Source organism: Zootermopsis nevadensis, unplaced genomic scaffold, assembly GCF_977971745.1.
Source record: "Zootermopsis nevadensis isolate Lab colony 2312 unplaced genomic scaffold, Znev_1.0 Znev_ptg000020l, whole genome shotgun sequence".
NCBI lineage: Eukaryota > Metazoa > Arthropoda > Insecta > Blattodea > Termopsidae > Zootermopsis > Zootermopsis nevadensis.
In genome coordinates, this window is record NW_028259152.1 from 15,314,122 (window position 1) to 15,338,451 (window position 24,330).

General features: G+C 38.0%; 1 protein-coding gene across 2 annotated transcripts in view; it reads right to left on the minus strand.

Annotated features, from left to right (window-relative positions):
- LOC110835845 (uncharacterized) overlaps positions 1 to 24,330 on the minus strand; it is a 171,399-nt gene that overhangs the window by 117,823 nt on the left and 29,246 nt on the right. Inside the window, exon 1 of one of the 2 annotated variants that reach the window (XM_087351904.1) lies at positions 21,731 to 23,142. The exons of the other annotated variant lie outside the window; for it this stretch is intronic. Within the exon in view, the coding sequence (XP_087208030.1) occupies positions 21,731 to 21,857 (127 nt within the window). The 5' untranslated portion in view covers positions 21,858 to 23,142. Of the gene's footprint in view, positions 1 to 21,730; positions 23,143 to 24,330 lie in introns of those variants that run through there. 2 annotated transcript variants of the gene reach the window in all.

Sequence of the window (24,330 nt, forward strand, 5' to 3'; positions counted from 1 at the left end):
CAATTGACACGACACTCCTCTGAAGTGTTTTTTAAAAGGAGTAGAGTTATGCTCTTTGCGAGGGTCCAATCAGCGCAAGGGTCTGCTGAGAAGAAGCAGGCGCACATTCTGTTTAGAATATTGATGGTCCCGACTAGTTCTCTGGTTGGAACTAGTACACCCAATTTCGTTCCGGTAGATGAGGAATTTGTGTTGGGCAAGGCCGTGGTCTAGGCAACACGGAGTTTTCCTCCGTAGCATCCCAACAATTACTCCATTCACACACAGAAGAAGGCAATGGCAAACCACTTCTGGATCATCTGCCAAGAACGTATATGAACAGGTCCCAGTCCGAGAAAAGGATGGAAGGATCCTGTTCATATGGACCTGTCGTCAGACAGAACACTAAATAAAAAAATAGATGAGGAATTCCCAGAGACTCGTTCCATAATTCCTCAGTTGCACACACTTCCAGCATAAATTTGATGATGTCACTTATAATCTGATTAAGTAACTTTGTTGGTAAAATTTACAAGGATTAGAATTCTACAGGAACTCGTATTCTTAAACTGTATTTGTATTATCTGTAGTTTATTTAACGACGTTTTTCAGTAGCTCAGACTATACAGGATGAGTCAGATGTATATTTACAAACTTAGTGTGCATGTTCCAGGATTAAAAATAAGAGAAAAAAATTTCCTATGAACATGGGGTCGCAAATGTTTCATTTTCGAAATAATAGCCAAAAATAAGTTTCAATGAATTGATTTTATATCAAAGTGAATCCAGCTTCCGGCAAAGATTGTCAGTTGCGGTTGGAATTATCTGTGCTGGAGTTGATCTTTAATTCGCGGTGTGAGGTGTGTGCTACTGGAATTGTGTGACACAAGAGCTGAGCAGAAGATACCTCAGGATTGAAGAACTCGTTCTTTTTCAGTGAATGGATAGTTTCCATTCCTTTGGAATGACTCCGTCATTAACTTGCCTTTTAGAACTGGAGAAGTCTTCATTATTTTTAAATTCAATTACTCATCTCCGGTTTACTTACAAACTCATAAGAAATATTAGGAAGACAAAGTAAAGTTTAAGTTAAATAATGAGTGATTACGACACAAAAGACGAAAATCTCTCATTATATTAACGTTATTAAACTGAAACGTAACAATTATTTTGAAGAGAACACAGACTTATTAAACTAATTGTCCATTAGATATTAAACGTGTTCAATTTCCGACACCTTGTAACTAGGAGACCGATCTCTCCTCTGGTGTTCAAAAACGTCGACGAGTTGCTGAGGGATTTATTAATGTCTCGAAAGAAAGTTGTGAGAAGCGGAACTTAGAAGTCCCACGTGAGACACCACCTGTTCAGTTGGGGCACACTGTAGCTTTAACACAGTTAAACATTGGTAAAAGTCTTTGGTATTCGATTTAGAGACAAGAATACGACATCTATAAAACGAAACAATAACATTTTCACAAACCTTCTATTAATTTGTTACGTCACGAGGCGCCGACTGAATCTCACCTCGGTACATTCATTGCCACAGTGAAAATGCAGTCGCCACGCCATCTTGAAACATGGGATAATGTTTCCGGAATCTTGTCTCAAATTTTTTTGGTCGATTTCGGAACCTGGCGGAGTTCTTACATCGAGCGAACGTTAAGTTTGCAAGTCCGAACATTTTTCAACATTTTTCAGTCTGGGCGTGACAGTAATATATACACATTACACGATGGGTCATCATGACGTCAAAATGTCTCATGAATTTGTTACAACTGTTGTGAAAAATATCTAAATATGATAGGACAGGACTTTTGGTGGGGTCCCGGGTTTTATTCCCGGCGGTGCCCGAATTTATAACTTGTGTTGGGCAAGGCCGTGGTCTAGGCAACACGGAGTTTTCCTCCGGGGGCTTCCCCGGTTTCTCCGTGGCATCCCAACAATTACTCCATTCACACACAGAAGGCAATGGCAAACCACTTCTGGATCATCTGCCAAGAACGTATATGAACAGGTCCCAGTCCGAGAAAAGGATGGAAGGATCCTGTTCATATGGACCTGTCGTCAGACAGAACACTAAATAAATAAATAAATAAAAAAAACATCAAAATAAATGTGCTACTGACATTTGTATCGTATTATAAGTATATAATTTGGCACGATCTCCCGTAAAAACATCAATACACGGGAAGTGTAGCATTTCTTGTTTCTTGTCTACAAGACAATGGACTCGTGAAACACTCTGTATAAAATCCTTTCGTTTATCGAGTTATCTTCCATGCTCGCATCTCTTATAGTTGCTAGGCGACCATAAACTATTTTACAGTACGTAAGAGTAGTCACTGTTCAACGGTTGGCAGCCATCACTGTGTGGCATGATGGGAAGTATCAAATCACTTCTTCCGTTTTTAAAACGATATTTTTTAAGAATCCACAGCCGAAATACGGGCACGTTCAGAACCACATCTTGGAAGGTTCAACGGGAAAATATCTTCAGTTATTTCGGTTATGTTTATTGTAAGAAAAATACGAACGTCAGAGCGCGTGTTCGTTAGCACGTAATACCACACGGAATTTCAATATATTATTTTAAGCGTCGTTTCCAAATTAACGTTCGCAAGGCGACTCTATTTAACATTCGGAAAGTTTCCAGACAGCGCGTATAAAAACCCGTACACTTATCTCAGGTATTAAATTCATCCATCACCCTCGAAGTAGTTCCCCTGGGAGTGAACACAACGATCCCAGCGCCGCTGCCAAGCCTGGAAGCATCCCTGGAAATCTTTCTTTGTCAGCCTGTCAAGCACCATCTGCGATTCTGCCTGAATCTCTTCTATCGTCTCAAATCTCCTTCCCTTTAGCTGAATTTTCATCTTTGGGAAGAGGAAGAAGTCACACGGAGCTTAGAAAGGAAGTTGGGGTCGGTTCTTGCAAGATCTTTGAGCTCCTGACAAACGAGAAGTCGATTCTGCTTCTGGTCCTCAGACAGGATGCGTCGCATGTGGAGTTCTTCCTTTAGAATCAGCTATTGACACAGTCTTGAAACTTTCCGATCGCACCTCGTATTGAACAAGACAACGAACCTTCTACTTAAATATAACACAGTTCATCTTTTTGACTGCCTGAAGTGAGATTTGATCTACTGCTTCGTACCAAGTTCAAATATGAAAAATGTTAGTATCTTGCTGAAAGACCTTTTCGCGATGGGCTCAGACATTCTTATGCAGGGCGAAGGCCGAGGTTAGAAGTTCGATTTCTCCCCTACATCGTCTCTAGTGCTTTCACTTTATCCACAGCATCCATATTGCCAAAGCCCTATTCCAGTCTGATGTTTCATCTAACTCGGTCTAACATGAAAACAAAACACTTACGCCTATAGTCCTGTTAGGAACTTTGGCTGTCTTCGGGCAATTTAATTTTATGTTTGCTTCTAACAGTTGACACCACAGTATCATTTGTCACATTTCGTCCTTCAACTTGTCAGAAAGATACAAGATTATGCTTTACAATTATGAAATTAACTCAGAAAATCGAGCGAGATGCACAAAAGCGAAAAGCAGACACTTCTGGAGTTGAAGTGTCTGATGAGCAAACTTGTTGAAGCAGATGACAGTTTTAATGGCGTTCAGACTCCGTTAAGACGTCGGAGCTTAACGGAACGTCATCCATACAAGAATAAGAACTACGTAGATATCTGGATATTTCAGAAGTAACGACAAACTAGTGTTATTCACCAAACACTGTGATAAATTTTAACCAATTTGAACAATCGAAACAAATTCGATTCGTATAACTTGAAATTATAATGAATAATTTTAAATCTTCAAAGAAAATATCATTTTTCATTTAAAACTGAAAAAAATAAGTCCTTTATTTTTTGGGGTGTCTGTGACGAATGTATCATATTACTGCTGCCATTATTTTGGAGTACTGAAAATTTCGTCCACAGATCGAGAACTCGTTCTGCCCGATTCCAACAAAGCAGGCGACTCTTTCTGCAGCCGAAGAAGACGAACGCAGACCCGTCCTTAATTTAGAAGACTTACGAAAACCTTCAACAGATGACAGATAAAGACCAAAAGAAAAGGACGCAGTTGGCGTAACTATTTGCCTATGCAAATTCATAACATTGGGACAAATGAAAATGTGTAAGATTTGAGGTTCTCACAGCGGCGAGTATGAAGATTCCTGTCTTCTGGGTTGTTGCGCTGTGTAGTCTGATGCATCACCCTGATGATGGAGGCAGTATGATCTCTGAAACGTTGGTAAACATCGACCAGACTACACAGCGCAACAACCCAGAAGACAGAAATCTTCATACTCATCGCCCTGATGACGGAGGCAGTATGACCTCTGAAACGTTGGTAAACATCGACCAGACTACACAGCGCAACAACCCAGAAGACAGAAATCTTCATACTCATCGCCCTGATGACGGAGGCAGTATGACCTCTGAAACGTTGGTAAACATCGACCAGACTACACAGCGCAACAACCCAGAAGACAGAAATCTTCATACTCATCGATCTGATGATGGAGGCAGTATGACCTCTGAAACGTTGGTTAACATCGACCAGACTACACAGCGCAACAACCCAGAAGACAGAAATCTTCATACTCATCGATCTGATGATGGAGGCAGTATGACCTCTGAAACGTTGGTTAACATCGACCAGACTACACAGCGCAACAACCCAGAAGACAGAAATCTTCATACTCATCGATCTGATGATGGAGGCAGTATGACCTCTGAAACGTTGGTTAACATCGACCGGACTACACAGCGCAACAACCCAGAAGACAGAAATCTTCATACTCATCGCCCTGATGACGGAGGCAGTATGACCTCTGAAACGTTGGTTAACATCGACCAGACTACACAGCGCAACAACCCAGAAGACAGAAATCTTCATACTCATCGCCCTGATGATGGAGGCAGTATGACCTCTGAAACGTTGGTTAACATCGACCAGACTACACAGCGCAACAACCCAGAAGACAGAAATCTTCATACTCATCGCCCTGATGACGGAGGCAGTATGACCTCTGAAACGTTGGTTAACATCGACCAGACTACACAGCGCAACAACCCAGAAGACAGAAATCTTCATACTCATCGCCCTGATGATGGAGGCAGTATGACCTCTGAAACGTTGGTTAACATCGACCAGACTACACAGCGCAACAACCCAGAAGACAGAAATCTTCATACTCATCGCCCTGATGATGGAGGCAGTATGACCTCTGAAACGTTGGTTAACATCGACCAGACTACACAGCGCAACAACCCAGAAGACAGAAATCTTCATACTCATCGATCTGATGATGGAGGCAGTATGACCTCTGAAACGTTGGCTAACATCGACCAGACTACACGGCGTAACAACCCAGAAGACAGAAATCTTCATACTCATCGCCCTGATGATGGAGGCAGTATGACCTCTGAAACGTTGGCTAACATCGACCAGACTACACGGCGTCACAACCAAGAAGACAGAAATCTTCATACTCATCGCCCTGATGATGGAGGCAGTATGACCTCTGAAACGTTGGTTAACATCGACCAGACTACACAGCGCAACAACCCAGAAGACAGAAATCTTCATACTCATCGATCTGATGATGGAGGCAGTATGACCTCTGAAACGTTGGCTAACATCGACCAGACTACACGGCGTAACAACCCAGAAGACAGAAATCTTCATACTCATCGCCCTGATGATGGAGGCAGTATGACCTCTGAAACGTTGGTTAACATCGACCAGACTACACAGCGCAACAACCCAGAAGACAGAAATCTTCATACTCATCGCCCTGATGATGGAGGCAGTATGACCTCTGAAACGTTGGTTAACATCGACCAGACTACACAGCGCAACAACCCAGAAGACAGAAATCTTCATACTCATCGATCTGATGATGGAGGCAGTATGACCTCTGAAACGTTGGCTAACATCGACCAGACTACACGGCGTAACAACCCAGAAGACAGAAATCTTCATACTCATCGCCCTGATGATGGAGGCAGTATGACCTCTGAAACGTTGGCTAACATCGACCAGACTACACGGCGTCACAACCAAGAAGACAGAAATCTTCATACTCATCGCCCTGATGATGGAGGCAGTATGACCTCTGAAACGTTGGTTAACATCGACCGGACTACACAGCGCAACAACCCAGAAGACAGAAATCTTCTTACGATGGAGAAAATATATAATGAGAAGTGTTAGTTTTCCGAACAGACCTGTTATTAGGATGATCAATTTCGATGAGGAAGAAACGAGAGGCTATGTATGGAGAAAAGGAACCCACAGCATTCAAAATTTCAACAGGGAATGTATCACGTAGAAGACCTGGTAGTAGGTACGTGGATAATATTAAAATGTAGACCCACCCACCTTAAAATCATGGCCTGAGGATGTGAACTGTAGACACTCAGCTCACAATAATGTCCTCTGGCGGGCTCTCAAAAAACCCAGTAATACACTAAGAGTTCCATAAAAGACGAGCATTGTTTTGATTAAGTGAGCGACCTGTAATTACCTTCTCAAAAAAGGACTATCCTCTGTGTAGTTCGTAATGTGTGTAAAATATTTCCATTTCGAGCGGAATTTATTTGCCCTTGGTGACTTGGGTGGTGAGCCCAAATTTACCAATGGTCACCCTGAGGGCGGGTTTATAAACATCCGTTGTACATAATGTTCCATTATCACCACAGAATACTACAAATAAACAAACGCAAAGCAAATAGCGAATACTGTCAACGCACGAGTGAACTCTGTTAACAAAGCGCTGCTGTTTGAATGGTCAGAGTGACTTTCAGCGTAACGGTTTTCTGCTCTTGGGAGTACATTCCGAAGAGAACATCACACTGTGCGGAGAACTGTAATGAATATCATAATGTTTTCATGCATGACTGTCCGACAAACACTGCGGGAATCTAACTGCTTCTTTCTTAGCACATTACACCATAATTCGCCACGGTGGTCTAGCGGTTAGAACGCTGGCCTTGTAATCCTGGGGTCTCGGGTTCTATTCCCGGCGGTGCCCGAATTTATAACTTGTGTTGAGCAAGGCCGTGGTCTAGGCAACACGGAGTTTTCCTCCGTGGCATCCCAACAATTACTCCATTCACACACAGAAGAAGGCAATGGCAAACCACTTCTGGATCATCTGCCAAGAACGTATATGAACAGATTCCAGTCCGAGAAAAGGATTGAAGGATCCTGTTCATATGGACCTGTCGTCAGACAGAACACTAAATAATAATAATAATAATAATAATAAAGTTTATATGCGTTATACGTACTTATTATTTGATAGAATTCCTTATATATTCTTTTAAATTATCTTCCGCTTGTGATAAAAGAGTTATTAGTCCGTGTACAGTATTGCATTGAAAATTTGTACAAAGTTAATACCTGAATACTGAAATAAACATTTAAAAAAGTGACAAATCCTGTTATTTATATTAGACCTACTGAAAATGTCATAAAATAACGTGAGTAATAATCATTGACATGGCATAGTCATCATCATTCGATGTCACGGGATTTTGGGCCATAAAATATTACATTACAGAAATTCCTCGTCATCGATTGTAAGACGCACTATCGATTTAGTAGCCGATTTTCAGGGGGGAAAAAGACATTATATAAATTCTGAGACGTGATAAAATGTAAGATGCACTCGGATTACAGAAATTTTAAAATCTGAGGAGATTCGGTATAACCGTTGTCGTGGTAACGCTGTTTCGAAAGACCTATTACTGTACTAGAACGTAGCACAATTATTAAAAACTCGTTATACAATCATATTTGTGTTTGCGGTACATGAATTAGTATTATACTTTTTAATTAAGCAAAGTTAAGTAATGATGTTAATGTTTTCATAATATACAGCATTACGTAATTTTAATTTGTACATACTGCTTTGTAAAAAAAGGGGGAACTGAAATAAATTATTGTTCACAGATATTTACGTGTTAATTTTCGTCAACTTTCGTAATTAAGCAGAGATGGTTTTAATTTGTATGTTTCGCTTTGTTAAACATTTCTATCCGTCTCATTAAGACCCAGGACCTCCAAAACAAAAGTTATTACTGCTGGACTTGACTAAATTCGGAGTACTGACAGGACTTTAATAATTTGAGATATCTCTTCCAGCAACTTAACAGGAGACCGTTTTGTCGTATCGGTTTATGGAGTTGTCATTCGTCAGCCCTGAGGCTGTTACTTCAGTCCCGACAACGGATTGGTAATCTGTTCTATTTGTCAGAATATAAACAACATTGAAACCAGAAAACAAAAATCAATTCTACAAAAATTTTTGAAAATGTCACTCTTTTTCTGTGTCCCTGAACACATTCTGGCAAGTTAATTAATAACTAGATGTCAGGTAGTGTTCGACAATGGACACTGCTTGCAGTTGCTTATTAAATAAAATTTAGTTGTATTAAATTGCATCAACAAATATTTTAATATGCGTAGCATTACTTTGTGATCAGTCTGTATTAACAAACAGCACTTTCGGCCCATAATGTACCCATAATGGCTGATTTGACGTACTTGTAGTGTGTTATCTGTGCTGACAATTCTGTCAACCTAAGCGCTTAACAGAGCTCCATTTTATCTCTGCCGTAACTTTAGTCTTAAGGAGTGTCACGTTCAAGTTAAATTCACCTTTAGTAAGTAACCAGTGAACCAATGGAATATTTAACTCATAGTACTAACTATGCCATCCGGCTTTAAGAGTCAGTATTAATTAGTTTCGTATTATTCAAAGAATAAACATGAATTCCCCTTAACAGCATAAACCAATTTATATTTGTATTGGATACTCGGCGTGTTTTAACTGAGGTAGGATCTGGATATTTTACTTTATTTTATTTGGATGAAGTTTGTACGTGAAAAAGTGTGGAGGTCTCGTGAATCCAACCCAGTGTTTGATTTCCGAAACTACTAACTGGATTTCGACTAAAGACATATTATGGTACTTCGAGAGAGCGCCTTTTAGACTTAACTTCTATCCCATCAACAAATTTAGTTTAAAACGTCATGTTTAAATCTGCATTCCTACGAAATATATGCCTAGTTACTACTACACAGACACGCAGCCAGTGAATTTAACAATTATAACGCTCATTCATACCACGAGGGTAGAATTTCAGGGCCAAAGAGACGACTAAAAAATTAATTTCACTTCCAAACAAGAAAACCTATCGCTCACCAAACATTGATTTTATTAATATTTGCATAACCCTATATTTTTCCATAACAAATGAATGTAAATAATAAAATTAGTAGCATTTCAGGTCCTCGCAGCGGGGAATATGATCACCCTGATGACGGAGGCAGCAAGGACCTCTGAAAAGTTGGTAATCCTCTACCTGACTACATGGCGCTACACAGATTACAGCGTTCTTCATGACGAAATGACGGTGTCAATTTTTTAGTTTTAAAATAATCATGTGCGTAAGGCTTATAATTACCGCGTTCTTTCACAGGAGGAGTTAGTTTTTTTCAATTTAGTGTGAAGAGGGGATGAACTATGTAGACCAAAGTGTGTAAGGAATTATAGCCGGAAATTTCCTCGAACATTTTGATAGGATTTGTCTATTCCGATTAAAAATGGAGAGACAACATTTATAATCTGCTAGTTCTGATTGGTATTTTCAATGCGGTAGTCTAAGCTCGCAAGACACTAACGCATTTTCTTAACAAACGCTTCAATATTACGCTCCTGTCTACGTCTGTCTTCCGGGTTTAACTCTTTCTATGACCTGTTCCAATCGAAATTCCATACGTATTCCTTATCTAAACGTTAACCATTTTCATTCAATCTCCGTAAAAATCCTTAGTGAGAAGTAAATATTATAAATGTCTTCGTTAAAGCTTAGTAAATTTTCTTTATTCTCTCCTATGTTCGTATATTTAATATCTCTCGAGTTTATCGCCTCATAAACATCGTTTTATATAAAAAAAAATAAATAATCAAACAATCAGAATTTCGATTTCCTCCAAAGTGATCCATATTTCTCGTCACCTTGTACTGCCTTCCCCTTGTTGCATTAGCTCAAAATCTCATAAACCACTTCCGACCTTTTACGCAACGTCCAGTGCCTCTGTAATTAGAAGAGCCACGTAATCCTATGACGTTTCATTGGCTGCACGAAGCTCAAATCATCTTCAAGCTGAAAGTTTCTTGGCATTGCTTTCACAGTAAATTGGATTTACTCTATGGGTGATTAGAGGGTAATGCATGTTCACTTCTATATCCATTCAGCCTCGAGATTTCAGTTAGTGCACTCCGCAATGTCGTGTTTGAATCCCGGTACGGACAGAGATTATTCTCCTCACCAACTCAGCTACGAGAGCCATCGAATCTGATGCAAAAATATGTTAAATATAAAACTTCTGAATGTATTTTGTTCAAGGAAGTACGAAAATTATAAATGTGTCGTAACTTGACCTTCGAAACCTGTGTAATTACATAACTCAGATATACTTGAAGACAGAATCAGTATATTCCTCCAAAATTATGAAACCCAAGCCATCACAATCCATAAGATCACAATAAACACCATTGTCTTAATGAAATAACACCTGAAGTTGATTGTACTCGGTTGATGATGAAATATCACCATCATTTATGGAACCCTCAGAATCATTGCCGTTTTTTTAACACAGCCGACTACAGGACCTCATCTTTAGCAACCCAAATCGATTCGACATCGTACGTCTAATAAATATTATCTTTGCATATAATCCGTCTTCCAAATAACCCCAAATATCTAAATCATAGGCTTAGAAGAAACGATACCTTTACTATTAACAGCTCTCAAGTTTATTTAAATCCTAAAATACCATCACAATGTAGTAGTTAGCATTCCTGATTCGTATTCGTGAGATCCCGGTTCGACTCTCCTCAAGATGGCTGTCTTCACAGCGTATCTTCAGGTCTCTCTTGAAACTGGTGTCTTCGAAAGGGTCACGTTTACTTCCTTTCACATAATTCCCAGTCACATTAACTTGAGACGATATCGTTTAAAAATTTAAGAACTAATTCCAATCCTTCGAAATCTTAAGTGCACTCAGCCATCGAGTTGTTCAATGTGTCCTTTGTCTGTCCAAATGTCCTGCTCGTTCTAGTCTTTTAACAAGTCAAATTTTTGGCTTACAAAAACTGTTCTGTCCACAAAAAATTAAACACTGTCAATTTTCCTACAATACGTAATTTCATAACAGAAGAAATCAGCTTCCACAACGCGGCTGCATACTGGATATGATATAAAATCGATATAAACAATTAAAGTATGAAAAAGGGTTCAAATTCTTCTGACTTCGCTACGAATACACAAATACTAAAGTCTTTTGACTTCTAGTTAATGTCAGGGAACTGTCAGCATTTCGCTTTGGGTTAACACTGTAACTTCGTGTGGTGCATATTAATAAAACATGGAACGATTTCCGGTGATGGTTTTTAATATAAAAGAATGCACAAGAACTCTCTACTCGTAGCCCCTTAATTTCAACCGAATCAACTGTTTCTATAATGCAATTTTTCCAGGAATGCAACTATCGCATTATACGTTAAAGGAGAACAAGGCTAAAACCCACAATTTTCAGCAACTTAATTTCCGGATCAGCCAAAGATGACACATCAATATCTTTGGGCCTCAAGGAAACAAAACTAATTGTTGACCACAACAAAATAAATCGACACATAAATAACTAGTTTATTTATTTGTAGTGTTCTGTCTGACGACAGGTCCATATGAACAGGATCCTTCCATCCTTTTCTCGGACTGGGACCTGTTCATATACGTTCTTGGCAGATGATCCAGAAGTGGTTTGCCATTGCCTTCTTCTGTGTGTGAATGGAGTAATTGTTGGGATGCCACGGAGGAAAACTCCGTGTTGCCTAGACCACGGCCTTACCCAACACAAGTTATAAATTTGAGCACCACCTGGAATTGAACCCGGGACCCCAGGCTTACAAGGCTAGTGTTCTGACCGCTAGACCACCGTGGCCATAAATAACTAGTACAGCACAATAAACACAATATGTTAAAAATATCAGTAATTAATGAACTAATTAATACGATTTCACTCAACAAGAAACCACACAAATACAGGCAACTCTCGGTTTATGAACGAGTTCCGTTCCAAGACGTTGTTCGTTATGTGTATCTTGCATTCCTGAGCTCTTACGATACGTATCGTATACGTTAGCAGCCATTTTAAAGCATTAAAACCATGTACTAAACATCGAATGGTCTATACAATACTTTTTATTATAATGTATGTATGCGCATTGGACCCTTGACCGTTTAAATTTTTAAAAATATATATTTAAGTCACCAGATGCAGAACTACAATTGACCGTCTAAGATAACCTAGACAAAGCAAGTGATGATCCTATTATATTATAATAGGGGAAATCACAGATTTCTTTCCCACGAGAAAACATTCTACGCGGCGTGGCATGTAAACCAGTGTTTTTTACTGACATGATTAGTTTTAATATCCAAGAACAATTCAGTATAATTACCATGTAATAATTCTATGATAATCATTGTAATAAATACATTTTTTAAAAAGTTTGTGTATTTAAATCTTACATTTATGTTCACTATACGTTTGCCATTTCGTTTTATAAGGAACTCTATCTATTGGCGAATTTAAGAAATTTTGAATGAATTATGACGTTCGTTATAGCGAATTTTTGTAAATCGAAACTTCGTTAACCGAGAGTTGCCTGTAAATGTAATGTTGGTGAATATTCACGAAATTTTGTTTTCTATTACACTGAACGCCAATGTCGTTAAAACCTCCTGGTGATAAAACTCTTAATTTGCGCACCGGCATACTTAATTTTGAGCTTATTTCAATGATGCCAACTGTCAACTGAGTTTGAACGTTAACTGCTCAGAAACTTTGCGTTATTCAACTTCTAAGTGTATTCTTTAAACAATTTGCATAACATCTGCAACTTCTAGAATATGACAAACGTCTTTATATTATATAAACATAATTTGTGCTATGCAATTAGAAGATTCAGTTAAATGGTGTGAAATCTTTGGTATTCCTCTGACATGCACTGTGGATCATACTCCACAACCTGCTTCAAAAATCAAATTATCTCTGGTAAAATTCCAACATGCTTTAAATAAAAGAATAACTCGATTAATTTTCATTTCTAGACGTCTCTGAAGTCGACTTTATAAACTAGCTAGCGAGTGTTAGCTTCTTAAGGAGGATTCTGGAGTCAAACTTACAGAACGAGACTGAACAAAATGAAAACTGAAATTGTATGAAGATCATTTTATTTATGCAATATTTCATTCTTTCGTGGGGGGGCCTCGTTCCAAACATTTCCCTTGGGTCCCTAAAAGTGAAGGGGAGGGGGGAAGACTCGAGGAGTGTTTGTATGCAGCAGAATTGAAAAAACGTAAGACAGGAAAAAGGCAGATCAGAAACCGAAAGCCTTCAGAGACTTTCGAAATCCTTATATTTCAAGGAGGGGGCAAGAATAATGCTGGAAAGTTACAGCCAAATGAAGCGAATGAACAGAACAAGGCTGTAACCCAGGAGATAAACCATTTCGTTGGCGATATTTCAGGTTCTCCATTATGAAGGCCCTGATGATGGAGACAGCAAGACCTCTGAAGCATCATTAAACTACCAAACTACACGGTTCAATATCTCAGATGACAGTAAAATTCAGAACATTTAACTTTAAAGTATTCCCATGTATAGAAAACAATTAACTTCACTTATGTTACATTTATAATAATTAAGACTTTCTTTATACTTTTATAGGCTCCACTCTACAGCTGTTCAAATTATTTTTGATTCCAGAAAACTTCCAACATTCCTATAAGTTTAACTAATACAACTAGACAACGCTGTTTGGGTATATCTGCATGAAATTCGAATACGTAAATCTAAAATACGTCAATGAAGCTGTCTGTCGCATGCAGTGCAAGTTCAGACATTTTCTTACGTCAAATTCCACTACGTATCAGGTTACGTTAAAAAAATCGTGTGACGTATATCACGTAACGTCTCGTACTCTTTAAAAACTATAGCAAAAAAAAATTAAAGGGGATGGAGAATTATACGACGAGCGAGTAAAACACGGTAGTTGCTCCTAGCGCCGCTAACGACGCCATCAGAAAACACGCGAAATCACTTTCAAGATATAAAATCCACTGTAGTACGGTAAATTCGCGGGATATTTTCTTACACTGTTCGACAAATTGAAAGAAATACATCCAAATGTTGCGAGCTTCAAGAATACTTATAGAGATATTTTCAACTGTTAATAAGAAACTGTTCACTAATCTTCTTTTAAAAATAGTATTAAAATATATTAAAATTGTCCGTCAATCACAATAAAGTAATATAAGATAATTATATGGTTAAAATATTATCCTTTGTTCCGTATCGAGTACTCGATTTACATATGGAACATTTTCGACATGTTTCGGCTTTCATAGAGCCGTCATCAGGTGTATGTTATAAAATCTTAATTCAATTACTAATTTTTAATTTTCTTATCATTTCTTCGTATATAATATTTTAACCATTTAATTATCTTATATTACTTTATTGTGATTGACGGACAATTTTAATATATTTTAATACTATTTTTAAATAAAATCACAATATGACGCACCTACAATATCTTAATCTTCTTTTATCAGACACTGAAAGAAAGTACACAGATATTGAGGCTCAGGACAAATTATATCATATGAAAGATGACGCGACATACAAGGCCCCTTAGTAGAAGATACAGAAATGACAAATCGAAATGGAAGGTACATCGTTTTATACAACACCAACAAATTCTTTTCTGTTTCACCGTAACAACTAATCAGTATTTTATCAAAGAAAGTATTCTTCCTACAACCTGACAATTCACGATACAAATTCGAATGATGCACTTAAGTGTTTCTGGCATGAGAATTTACAAAAAAGGCTCAGCGGAAATACCTTAATATGTTACTAAGTGCTGCCACCTGGACGGCAGAAATAACACTTGTAGTTGGTACTAGACAAAAAAACCGGAACACGCTGTCTGTTCCAGTATTTATCAGCCTCAAAACTCTTCAGCAAAACTAACCAGTTTCCCGCCCTGTGAAAGGGACTTCGCCTTGAATGGGCGAAACAGAAAAAAACATCATCATTCTACCATCCCGAATAGTGATTTGATGTTATTGCATCTTCCAAACCTGGTAAATTGATTTCTGTTTTTGACCACGGAATGTTCTGAAAAAACGCTGTTGTCATGCTGACTTTAAAATCACCATCTGCACGTTGGCTTCAGAGATCAGATGGTGACCCAACTAAGGTACGAGAAAAAAAGCCTCACGTCTTATATACGACCTTGGGAACAGAATTTGATACCAAGCAACGTAAAATACATAAAAAATTGTGCGAGGCACAATTATCTCGGCCTATCAAGTCTCCCCCCCCCCAAAAAAAAAAAAATTACAGGGTGGCAGATTCCCATTTATTCTTTCTTTATTTCAGGTGTCGAGGTATTTATTCATTCATTCAATCTATTTAGACATTTCGTAAGACTCCATGGGTGAGTGATAAGCCCATCGGACACACGACACTACGACACAAAGACGCCGACAAACATCCATGCTTTGAGTGGGAATCGAACCCGTGGTCCCAGTGTCAGACCTCGCAGCCACTGTGATCATCAATTACCATTTAGTCCGAGAATAAAAAAGACATCGTCTTCATATGCCAGCGATAACCTGCGGAATTTGGTGGACTCTCATCACAGCCTTTCACTGAATGAATACTGCAAGAGAATGCAATATATTGGATTTGTTCCAAAAATGTTCCCATGTAAACGTCAGACTGCCTGTGTTACACATTTTTGTTAAAAAAGATATAACGGTTGGATGTAAAAAAATATTCAGCTGGGAAGGTTATTCCGAAATTAATACATGACAGAATTAACAAACATGTTAAAATAATGACACGTGAAAACTAAATTTAATACAAATAATGTGCTCAGTCAGTATAGTGACTGGCTACAGACTAGAAGACCGGGGTTCGATCCCCGGTGGGGGCAGGAGATTATTCCTCAAGCCTCTGCGTCCAGACCATTTCTGGGGCCCACCCAGCCTCCTATCCGATGGGTACCGAGGTCCTTTACAAGCGCCTACATGATGTATAGTGGGACAGCTTTTTTTTGTTTTAATCTGCTTCCACTCCACTACATCCAATTTGTATTCAAATATAATTACTTGTCAGTTACAATATTTTTCAAACATTGGCATACAAACGTGTTCTGCAAATTCTGCTTGCAGTGTTTAAAAATAAAAATGGAAGGTTATTAACGTAAGTAACCAAAAACAAATGTTTATTAGCAGGTGTTAATCTGTTTCTAGTTTCCTCAGAAAAAATATATTTCTCGTTATCTCCTCGCTCCGAGGAGACAGTCTTTTAATCCTACTACTTACATTGCCAGTGGATTTCGTGTTATAGTGCCAGCTTAAAATTTATTTGCATTATTTTTACAACATTTTTCAGTTTTCTTGGTAATCACGTGTCTTTCACAAGACTTTGAACTTGCATTCCCCTTAACATAATATTTCTTTGATTATTCAATTCTGAAAATCCCAGCAATGGGCTTACGTGCCGCTTCCAAATGTTAGTTGTCTTTTATGCAAAACTAACCTCTCCTTTCCACATCTGAAAGCTGTTTTAGACTTTGTTACGTATTATTTTTTTATCAGAATTGTAATTCTTCTACAAAGACGTGTTTACACTCTCATTTCGTAAATGTACCAGACTAATAAACAAGGCAATAAACTGGGTACTTTGAGGTGTTTGGAGCTGTGAGCTAGCATAAAGTTTCTGTGCAGAAATCTCTGCGCATAGGTTTCTGCGCAGAAGCCGCTGCGCAGTCGACTAACCACTACTTCAAGGCCTCAACGATACCGCGTTTCACTGAGTTCATACCTAACCTAAACAAATGTTTGTAACTGAAACTAACAATCCTTTTTTGTATGGAGGTCGCTTATTTTTACAACAAATCCGCTGTATACTGACGAGAAACAGTTGGAACCATCCTCTACGATAAAATGTACTCACACTTTTCACGAGGCTGCAGAACCTGGCAACCAGAAGTGGGTTGAAGTACCCAGATGCTGAGAAACCTTCGCCTAATTCAAAAAGTAAATCTCACACTAAGTAATGAATTTATTTATTTCGTGTTATCACTGCACGATGTAAAAAAATTGAATATTTCATGCAATTTTTTATATGATAAATCCTTTTATGTATATTCTGTAAGTTTGTATCGTAGTTGAAAAGGAGGGACCACAAGAAGAATATTAAATCAGTCGACGTTTCGATAGATTCAGAGATAAGATGCGCATTGAAGCGGACAGATGGACGGACAGACACCGCCCCCGCCCTCCACAAAATGTGTAAAAAAATGTATATCGATATGTTGGATGCTTTCAATTCTTCACTATCGGAGGAAAACAAATTATTGGAAAATTGGACATTTTTCTGTTATAGCCGTACGTTTTATAGGTTATGGAGTCCTGGCGGCGTGAACCGCAACTAACTGTCGAAATCCTTATTAAATTATGTAATCCTTGCTAGTGTTACCATCAGTTTATCACTCACAGAAACACAAGCATATCTTTTCGACGTAATATTTATTACCTTATCTCCTTATTAAAGCTTAACAACAAAAGACGATCGAACTGCCACATAATGCATATACGTTCCAAAATGTACGTAAATTTAAACGTTATTTATTTTTCTCTAATGGTTCAAATTTTATCCAAAACTGATTTATGGGGGAACAGCACAGATGAATTTGACTTTGTATTACTGATCAATAAATTCAGTGTACGCGGGGTGTGACAAGTAAGTTCCCGGAATGACCAGTAATTAATTACTTCAACACTAATGGTTGCTGTGACTTTTGAAGCAGTCTCGTTACTCTTAATAAGAAGGTGCATGCACTGCTCAAAACATTTCTAGACCTCCTATTCAGGATGATAGTCGCATATCCCTGAATGTGATCTTCACTTTTGGAAATAGCCAATCACATGGTGGATGGTCCAATTTTAAAATCGATTTTCTTGGCCCAAAAACTCCCGTACAGTTAGCATGTCATGATGCAAGATCCAAGTATCAAGCCAAATTTCATGCCTTCTTCGTCGAACTACCTCACGTAACCCTTCTAATATAATTGTTTAATTTTAACCGTCTAATCACAATAAAATATTTTATTAAATATTAAAATATTATTACTACAATTAACATTTAATATTTAAAATATATTAAAATGATGCTCTTTCTATCGAAATGTTCGATTTACAATTAGAGCATCATCTTTTTCACGACATGTTTCGGTTTTCAATGAACCATCTTCAGGTGTATAATCGATATAAATTCAAATGTAATATTCTAAATGCAATCCTTCGTCAGAATGTCCATTAAATATCGGAAAGTTATCCTCTTCTAGATCAATTGTACTTTGTTATCACATTCAATGTTGTTTCGTAAATGTATGTCGCGTATAGCGTGATCTTGCGTGGGTGAAATGTTTGTAGTGGTTTTTTTATAATCGGTCTGTAAATTAAATAATAATTGTTATAAAGACTAAATGAATATTAGAGATAGAAAACAAAATAATATATTGAGGAATTTTAATTTTAAAAACATACCAGAAATGAAGAGTTGAGGAGGTTCGTCTAGAAGTAATGTTGTGTTGGAACTGAATAGGTTCGTTATTGATCGTGGTTGTTTGTAGGTGGGGTAAGTGAAAGTAGGTTGTTGGGGGTGGAGTTAAGTGTTTGAAGGGAATTAAAGATAGGGTTATTAAGATAAATATTATTGTCGTTTAAGCAAATATTTTGTTTGAATGTTTGTTGTATGTGGTATTTTTCAATAGTGTCTCTTGTTGTGAACTAATATTTTCAAATGACAATGTTGGTTCACTGTTCTACCTTGTTTAACAAACCCAAAACGAACAATACCCTTGTGACCAAAAAAAAATAATAAAATTTCGTTGTCTTCACCTGGGCTTGTCACATGCGTGCCTTTTCGTCACCTTTAAGTCACTCAGAGACACTCTATTTTTTCATAGCATCGGCATCAAAAGTCTCTGTTAGCATCTGCAAAGTTACACTAGCGCCTCTGCCTAACTCTGCACTGAACTAAAAGTTTACGCGTTCCTCCAGCAACCTGTCACTCAATGTACAGCGAGGACGAAACCGCACGCTCCTCTAACTCCGTCACTGCTTCCCCACTACTGTCTTATTTGCTTAACCAACACAAAAGACGCAACTACACAGACCGAAACACGTAGCTGCTTAGTTACTACTCTTCACAGATTAACACGTCTCTGTTGTTCAAATCAAAGTGACAGTTTACGAAATTCTACGTTTGGGTCTTCGTCAACAGCAGAATTAAGAGCTAAGTTCGTGAATGTTTTGCTTACAAGGCCAAAGGAAAAATAGTTCCATCTTACTGAACAGGCGACTCTCGTTATGCTGATCGCCGCGTATAATAAAATCGCGTAAAACGGGGAACTCATAAGGATTATATCGAATTTTAATGTAAAACTTATGTCAGAATTATTTGATGGTGAGCATATCACCTTCGTTACCGTGAGAATCTGAAATATCAACGGCAATGTATGATTTTCTACCATGGCAGGAGATCCTGTTTCACACCAATTCAATCAACTCGTAAAATCACTTTGTTAGGGCCCTATTCTGATCTGCGTTTTAGAAATTGTACGGGTTAAAAATATTTTAATATAATCTTTATCATAAACAGAAACATTTTCAAAATAAATTCTTCTCTTAATTTCATTATAAACCTCTATATGCGATGCCATAAGCTAAACACACACAACTGGGAACAATCATATAAAATACAAATTACTTCAGTTGTTACACATTAAACAAATCAGCACTATCTTACGTTAATGACGTTTTCGTATCTTTGAGAACAATCAGTCATATTCAATCCCTGTCACACATCTTTTATATCCGCCTAGTTCTCATGCTTATTATATGAAACACGAGTGAGAGAAAATGGTTACTACCGATCACCGTGTCTAATTTCTAGTTATACGTCGAGAATCGCCCGGTCCATAAATGTATCAGTTGAGAAGCCTTGATGTAACGTCACATCCGGACAAGCGAAAACCTGGCTTCACACATCCGTTAGTTTTTATACGTACACAAAAATTAATCACAGCTCTGTTGTTAGATACCTTATAAAAATACTGATACGAATCGAGAACGTACGTATAAGAGGCAAGCAAAGGATTCCATTATTGTTAAATTCAAGGTTATCAAAGCGCAAAGCTGTGCGCAGTTGTTTTAGTAAGAACAAATCAGGTATACCAACATTTTTTTACAACGGGAGTCTGATGCAACGAACATTTTCTCCAGTTAGATAGTTCACCCGCATAACACGGTTGGCCTAGAACATTCCAACCAGTTTACGGAGCTGCTACATCAAAACAATCTCCCTGCATTTACGCGTGCGACACAGGGTTACCACGCAACGGTGAACAAAACACACACCACCCCTCTTTCTTGATTCGTCTCACCTCCCTTCTCTGATGTTCCCCCCTCACCGGAATTGCTTTCATTACCTTCCTTCGTGTCTTTCTCTGTTTATTCTACTCCACTGTCTGGCTTAATGCTTCCCTATTTGTGACACGAACGTTCCTTACCACACAAATATCACGAAAGAGGCTGAAACAGAAAGCAACGCTTAACTCAGATTATTACCGCTGCGTCATTGTTTTTTCTCATCAATTAAGGGTAAAATAGCTTTTTTTTATTTAGAACAGAAACGTTCATTGATTTTCATCCTGTAATACCGACCCCAGGAAACACAAATAAACATTTTTTTTTCATGTTTAATCCGGTTTCCTAAGAAACTTGTTTCAAAACTCCACAAGATGACAGTATAATTCTTCCTAAATCAACTTCCCAGAATTAAATAATACATCGTCGTCACAAATCTCACCTTGACCACCCCCGTGTAAAGTTTCGATTGCTACTACAGCGTGAAAACAATCACTATCCTAATCCAGACGAATCCAACCCACAACCTTCAAACTACCTTCCCTAACATCCATTTTGGTATTATCCTCCTATCTACATCTATATCTTCCTTCAAGCTTTCCAAAAATATATTGTTAAAATTTCAATCTTTAGCGTACTCCTTTAATCCAGCTACTTGGAGGCTAGGTGTTGAGTCTACTTCACTAGCGCCGCGGCAAGTTCACGATGTACAGTCTGTCTGTAAGTGGTTTTCATTGCAACACGTGTCAACTTAATTTCCGCGGGGACTACTCAAAGAATGAAGATGTTACAAAGTGATTCACCGATTCTACCTCTGTGATGCATATGTTCATTTCTTGGTCGATATTTAAGAACGTAAATTTAACAAACACCTCGCTGTGTAGTAGCAAAGTCCACGGCGTCTATAGGAAAGTCTACAAATTCTAATATGCACAGATTACGAAGAAAACATACAACATGAATTAATAATCACAGTCTAAACTTGGTAACGATACAGTATAGAAGCAAAATACTGAACTACTTGACATGATTCTCCAAAGTACATTCAACTGAATATATTGTAAAAAAAGAGTCACACCAGTTTCGAGTTTCACCTGAAAAAATAACATTTCAGAAATGTGTTAAAAACAGTATTCTAACCTTGTGAATTGTTGAAGTAACCCCACGTCGGTAGTCCAACAGCTGCAGCGCCAACAGCAAAACAGATGAAACCTAAACAGGCCACCGCAGAAGAGTACAGAGCCTTCTTTTTATTCTGATCGGCCATAATTGAAACCTCATGCTGAAGGTAAAACACAAGCACTCACATATCACATCACACAGTACGAAACCCTTCAGAGATGCACTGAATCACTCCAATTCTGCGAGAATCTTGTTTTGCCATGCAACACGAATTTGATCGTCTGTGTTCACGTCAAGGTAAACATAACCAATTGCTTTTGTGAAGGCAACAACGCCTATGATGTGTTTTTATTACAAAACAAACGAAGCACAATTTGCAAATGTGGGGAAAACCACTTCGTCTCTCACCAATGATGCATTCTGAACCGCAGACACAAACCACTGCCCTTCTCGTCAAAGAGTAGGCAATAACAATATGGGCTGACTTTCATTTCGATTAATAACACATGCATACAGAAAATGAGTTTCCAATTCACTTTTATAAATTGTACACAAAAGAAACTAACAGGAAAGACAACCAGTTTGCTGCATTTCATTCATAACTGAAACATCTACACTTGTTACTTGCGTCGTTTTCACTATAGCTGTTAATTTTATCCGGAAAGCCATATGTTGCCTATTTTACTAAGATGGGCGGGGGAAAGGTAAAATACAAAACAAATGAAAGAGTATGGGCGTGTTTGTGAACATAAAAGGGAAACTGATAGCACCTAAGAGTATACTATCCAGTTACCAAGTCTCTTACATTTCACACTTAAATTTGAAAAAGAAAATCTGGTTCTAGAACCAGACTTCCTGCAATGAACCAGATATCCTGCAGTCACAGATCACTTGAAAGACTTAGTTCTAGAACTTTCATCGTTGAATCACTTCAAGTCTCCTTGCAATGTTATAAAACAATCGAGCTTCTCAAATGTATCCAGTTGTTTTACACAATTCAACTAACACAAACTGCTGATGACAGAATATTTTGAGTTCATACGCATATATAACTTTTGTTCCTCAAAGCGAATGACGTAGAAGAGGGAAAACATAGTCATCACGTACACCGATTGTTGAGCGCTGCAGAAAATTAACTACTAGCGAAGCCTCGGTGATGTTTATTTCTCGTCCTTCCCGTGTGCTTCTAAAATACTTATAGAACGTAAGTCATACGTCATCACTACTGGAAAAACATTCCTCAGTGTAAGATTGCCAGAACGTGCTTAGCACACTGCTGTGACACCAGCACGCGTAGAGACACACGAAAAACACTCTATGGTAAACAAACTAAAAACAAGTGACAGCGAGTTGCCGCCATTCCGCGATCAACGTCGTTGCAATTACTACTTACACCGTCTATGCAAAAGTCTCGTAATGAACTGGCAAACAAGAGAGGACCAAGTTTTGAAACCACCTTGCATGACGTATTGGAGAGGTGGGGAAGTCAGACATAGTAGAAGGGGTAAGGGGAATATAACTATGTTGAGTTATATCGAGTCCCGCTGTAGGTAGAGTGCGCTTCACAAGACACGATACCAACTGACGCCAGTTTAGTTATACTTTTATTAATGCTTAATCAGTCTTCCTTTCAAGTGAAAACTTCATACAATTTTTTATCAATGTGTTCATTATTCCTCCACTGCTTAGGTTTAATGTACGTTATTATCCAATTTTTCTTTAATACAGCCTATCTAACGTTCCACTCATCAATCAATTTATAATTCATTCAACTCAAGACACATTTAGTAAACAACGCCATGATGTAAACATAATTCTGTATTAATGTGTCGATCTATTTTATTAATTTAACTATTGTAAGTTCACCACTTTTATCGTGTGTTGGTGACTTTTCATGTCTCAGATGTTAATTTGAATGATGTTTACATATAAGTTTAGTATATTTATGTTTTTTTTCTTCAAAAAAACACTCATTTAAGATTTGAGGCTCCCAGGAAGTATTTATTTGCCACTCATTCACGACGTCTTTGTTATTTCAGTGCAAAATAAAACCTCCCTCTGTAGTACGCACGAGTGTCTGAATGCAGAATGTGCAAAATGGAGCGTACACTAGTGGTTCTTATTTTGGTACAGATAAGATGTTATTTCAAACAATTGTCCATTCTTACAACTTATAAAATGTACTTAATCCCTATCTATTTAATCAGGATGTTTCTCACTCTGTTATAACAGCACAATAAAACATTGTTTTTACGAAGAGATAATCTGGATGACAAAAATTGGCATATTTCCCAAAACTGTTCTGAAACGGGATATTTCTAATAGCAGCCATGTTGTCATGGCACACTGAATTAGCTTCGCATCCGTCTCCTAACCTCCCACTCTTCCACACGACAGCTTACCTGGTCTAGCCTCTTGGCGGGCGCCTGACTATTTGAAACACATCACAAGACGGCTAGTTGCCATGCGCAACAGTACAAAATATTATACAACTTCAGCGTTGTTTTGTATTCGAGGTAAACACTAAGTCGAGCCTCAGATGTGTTATTTTTCACTTTTTACTCAACAGTAAGAGAAACTGCGTGTGTATTGTTGGTGTTTTGTAGTTTTATTTCATT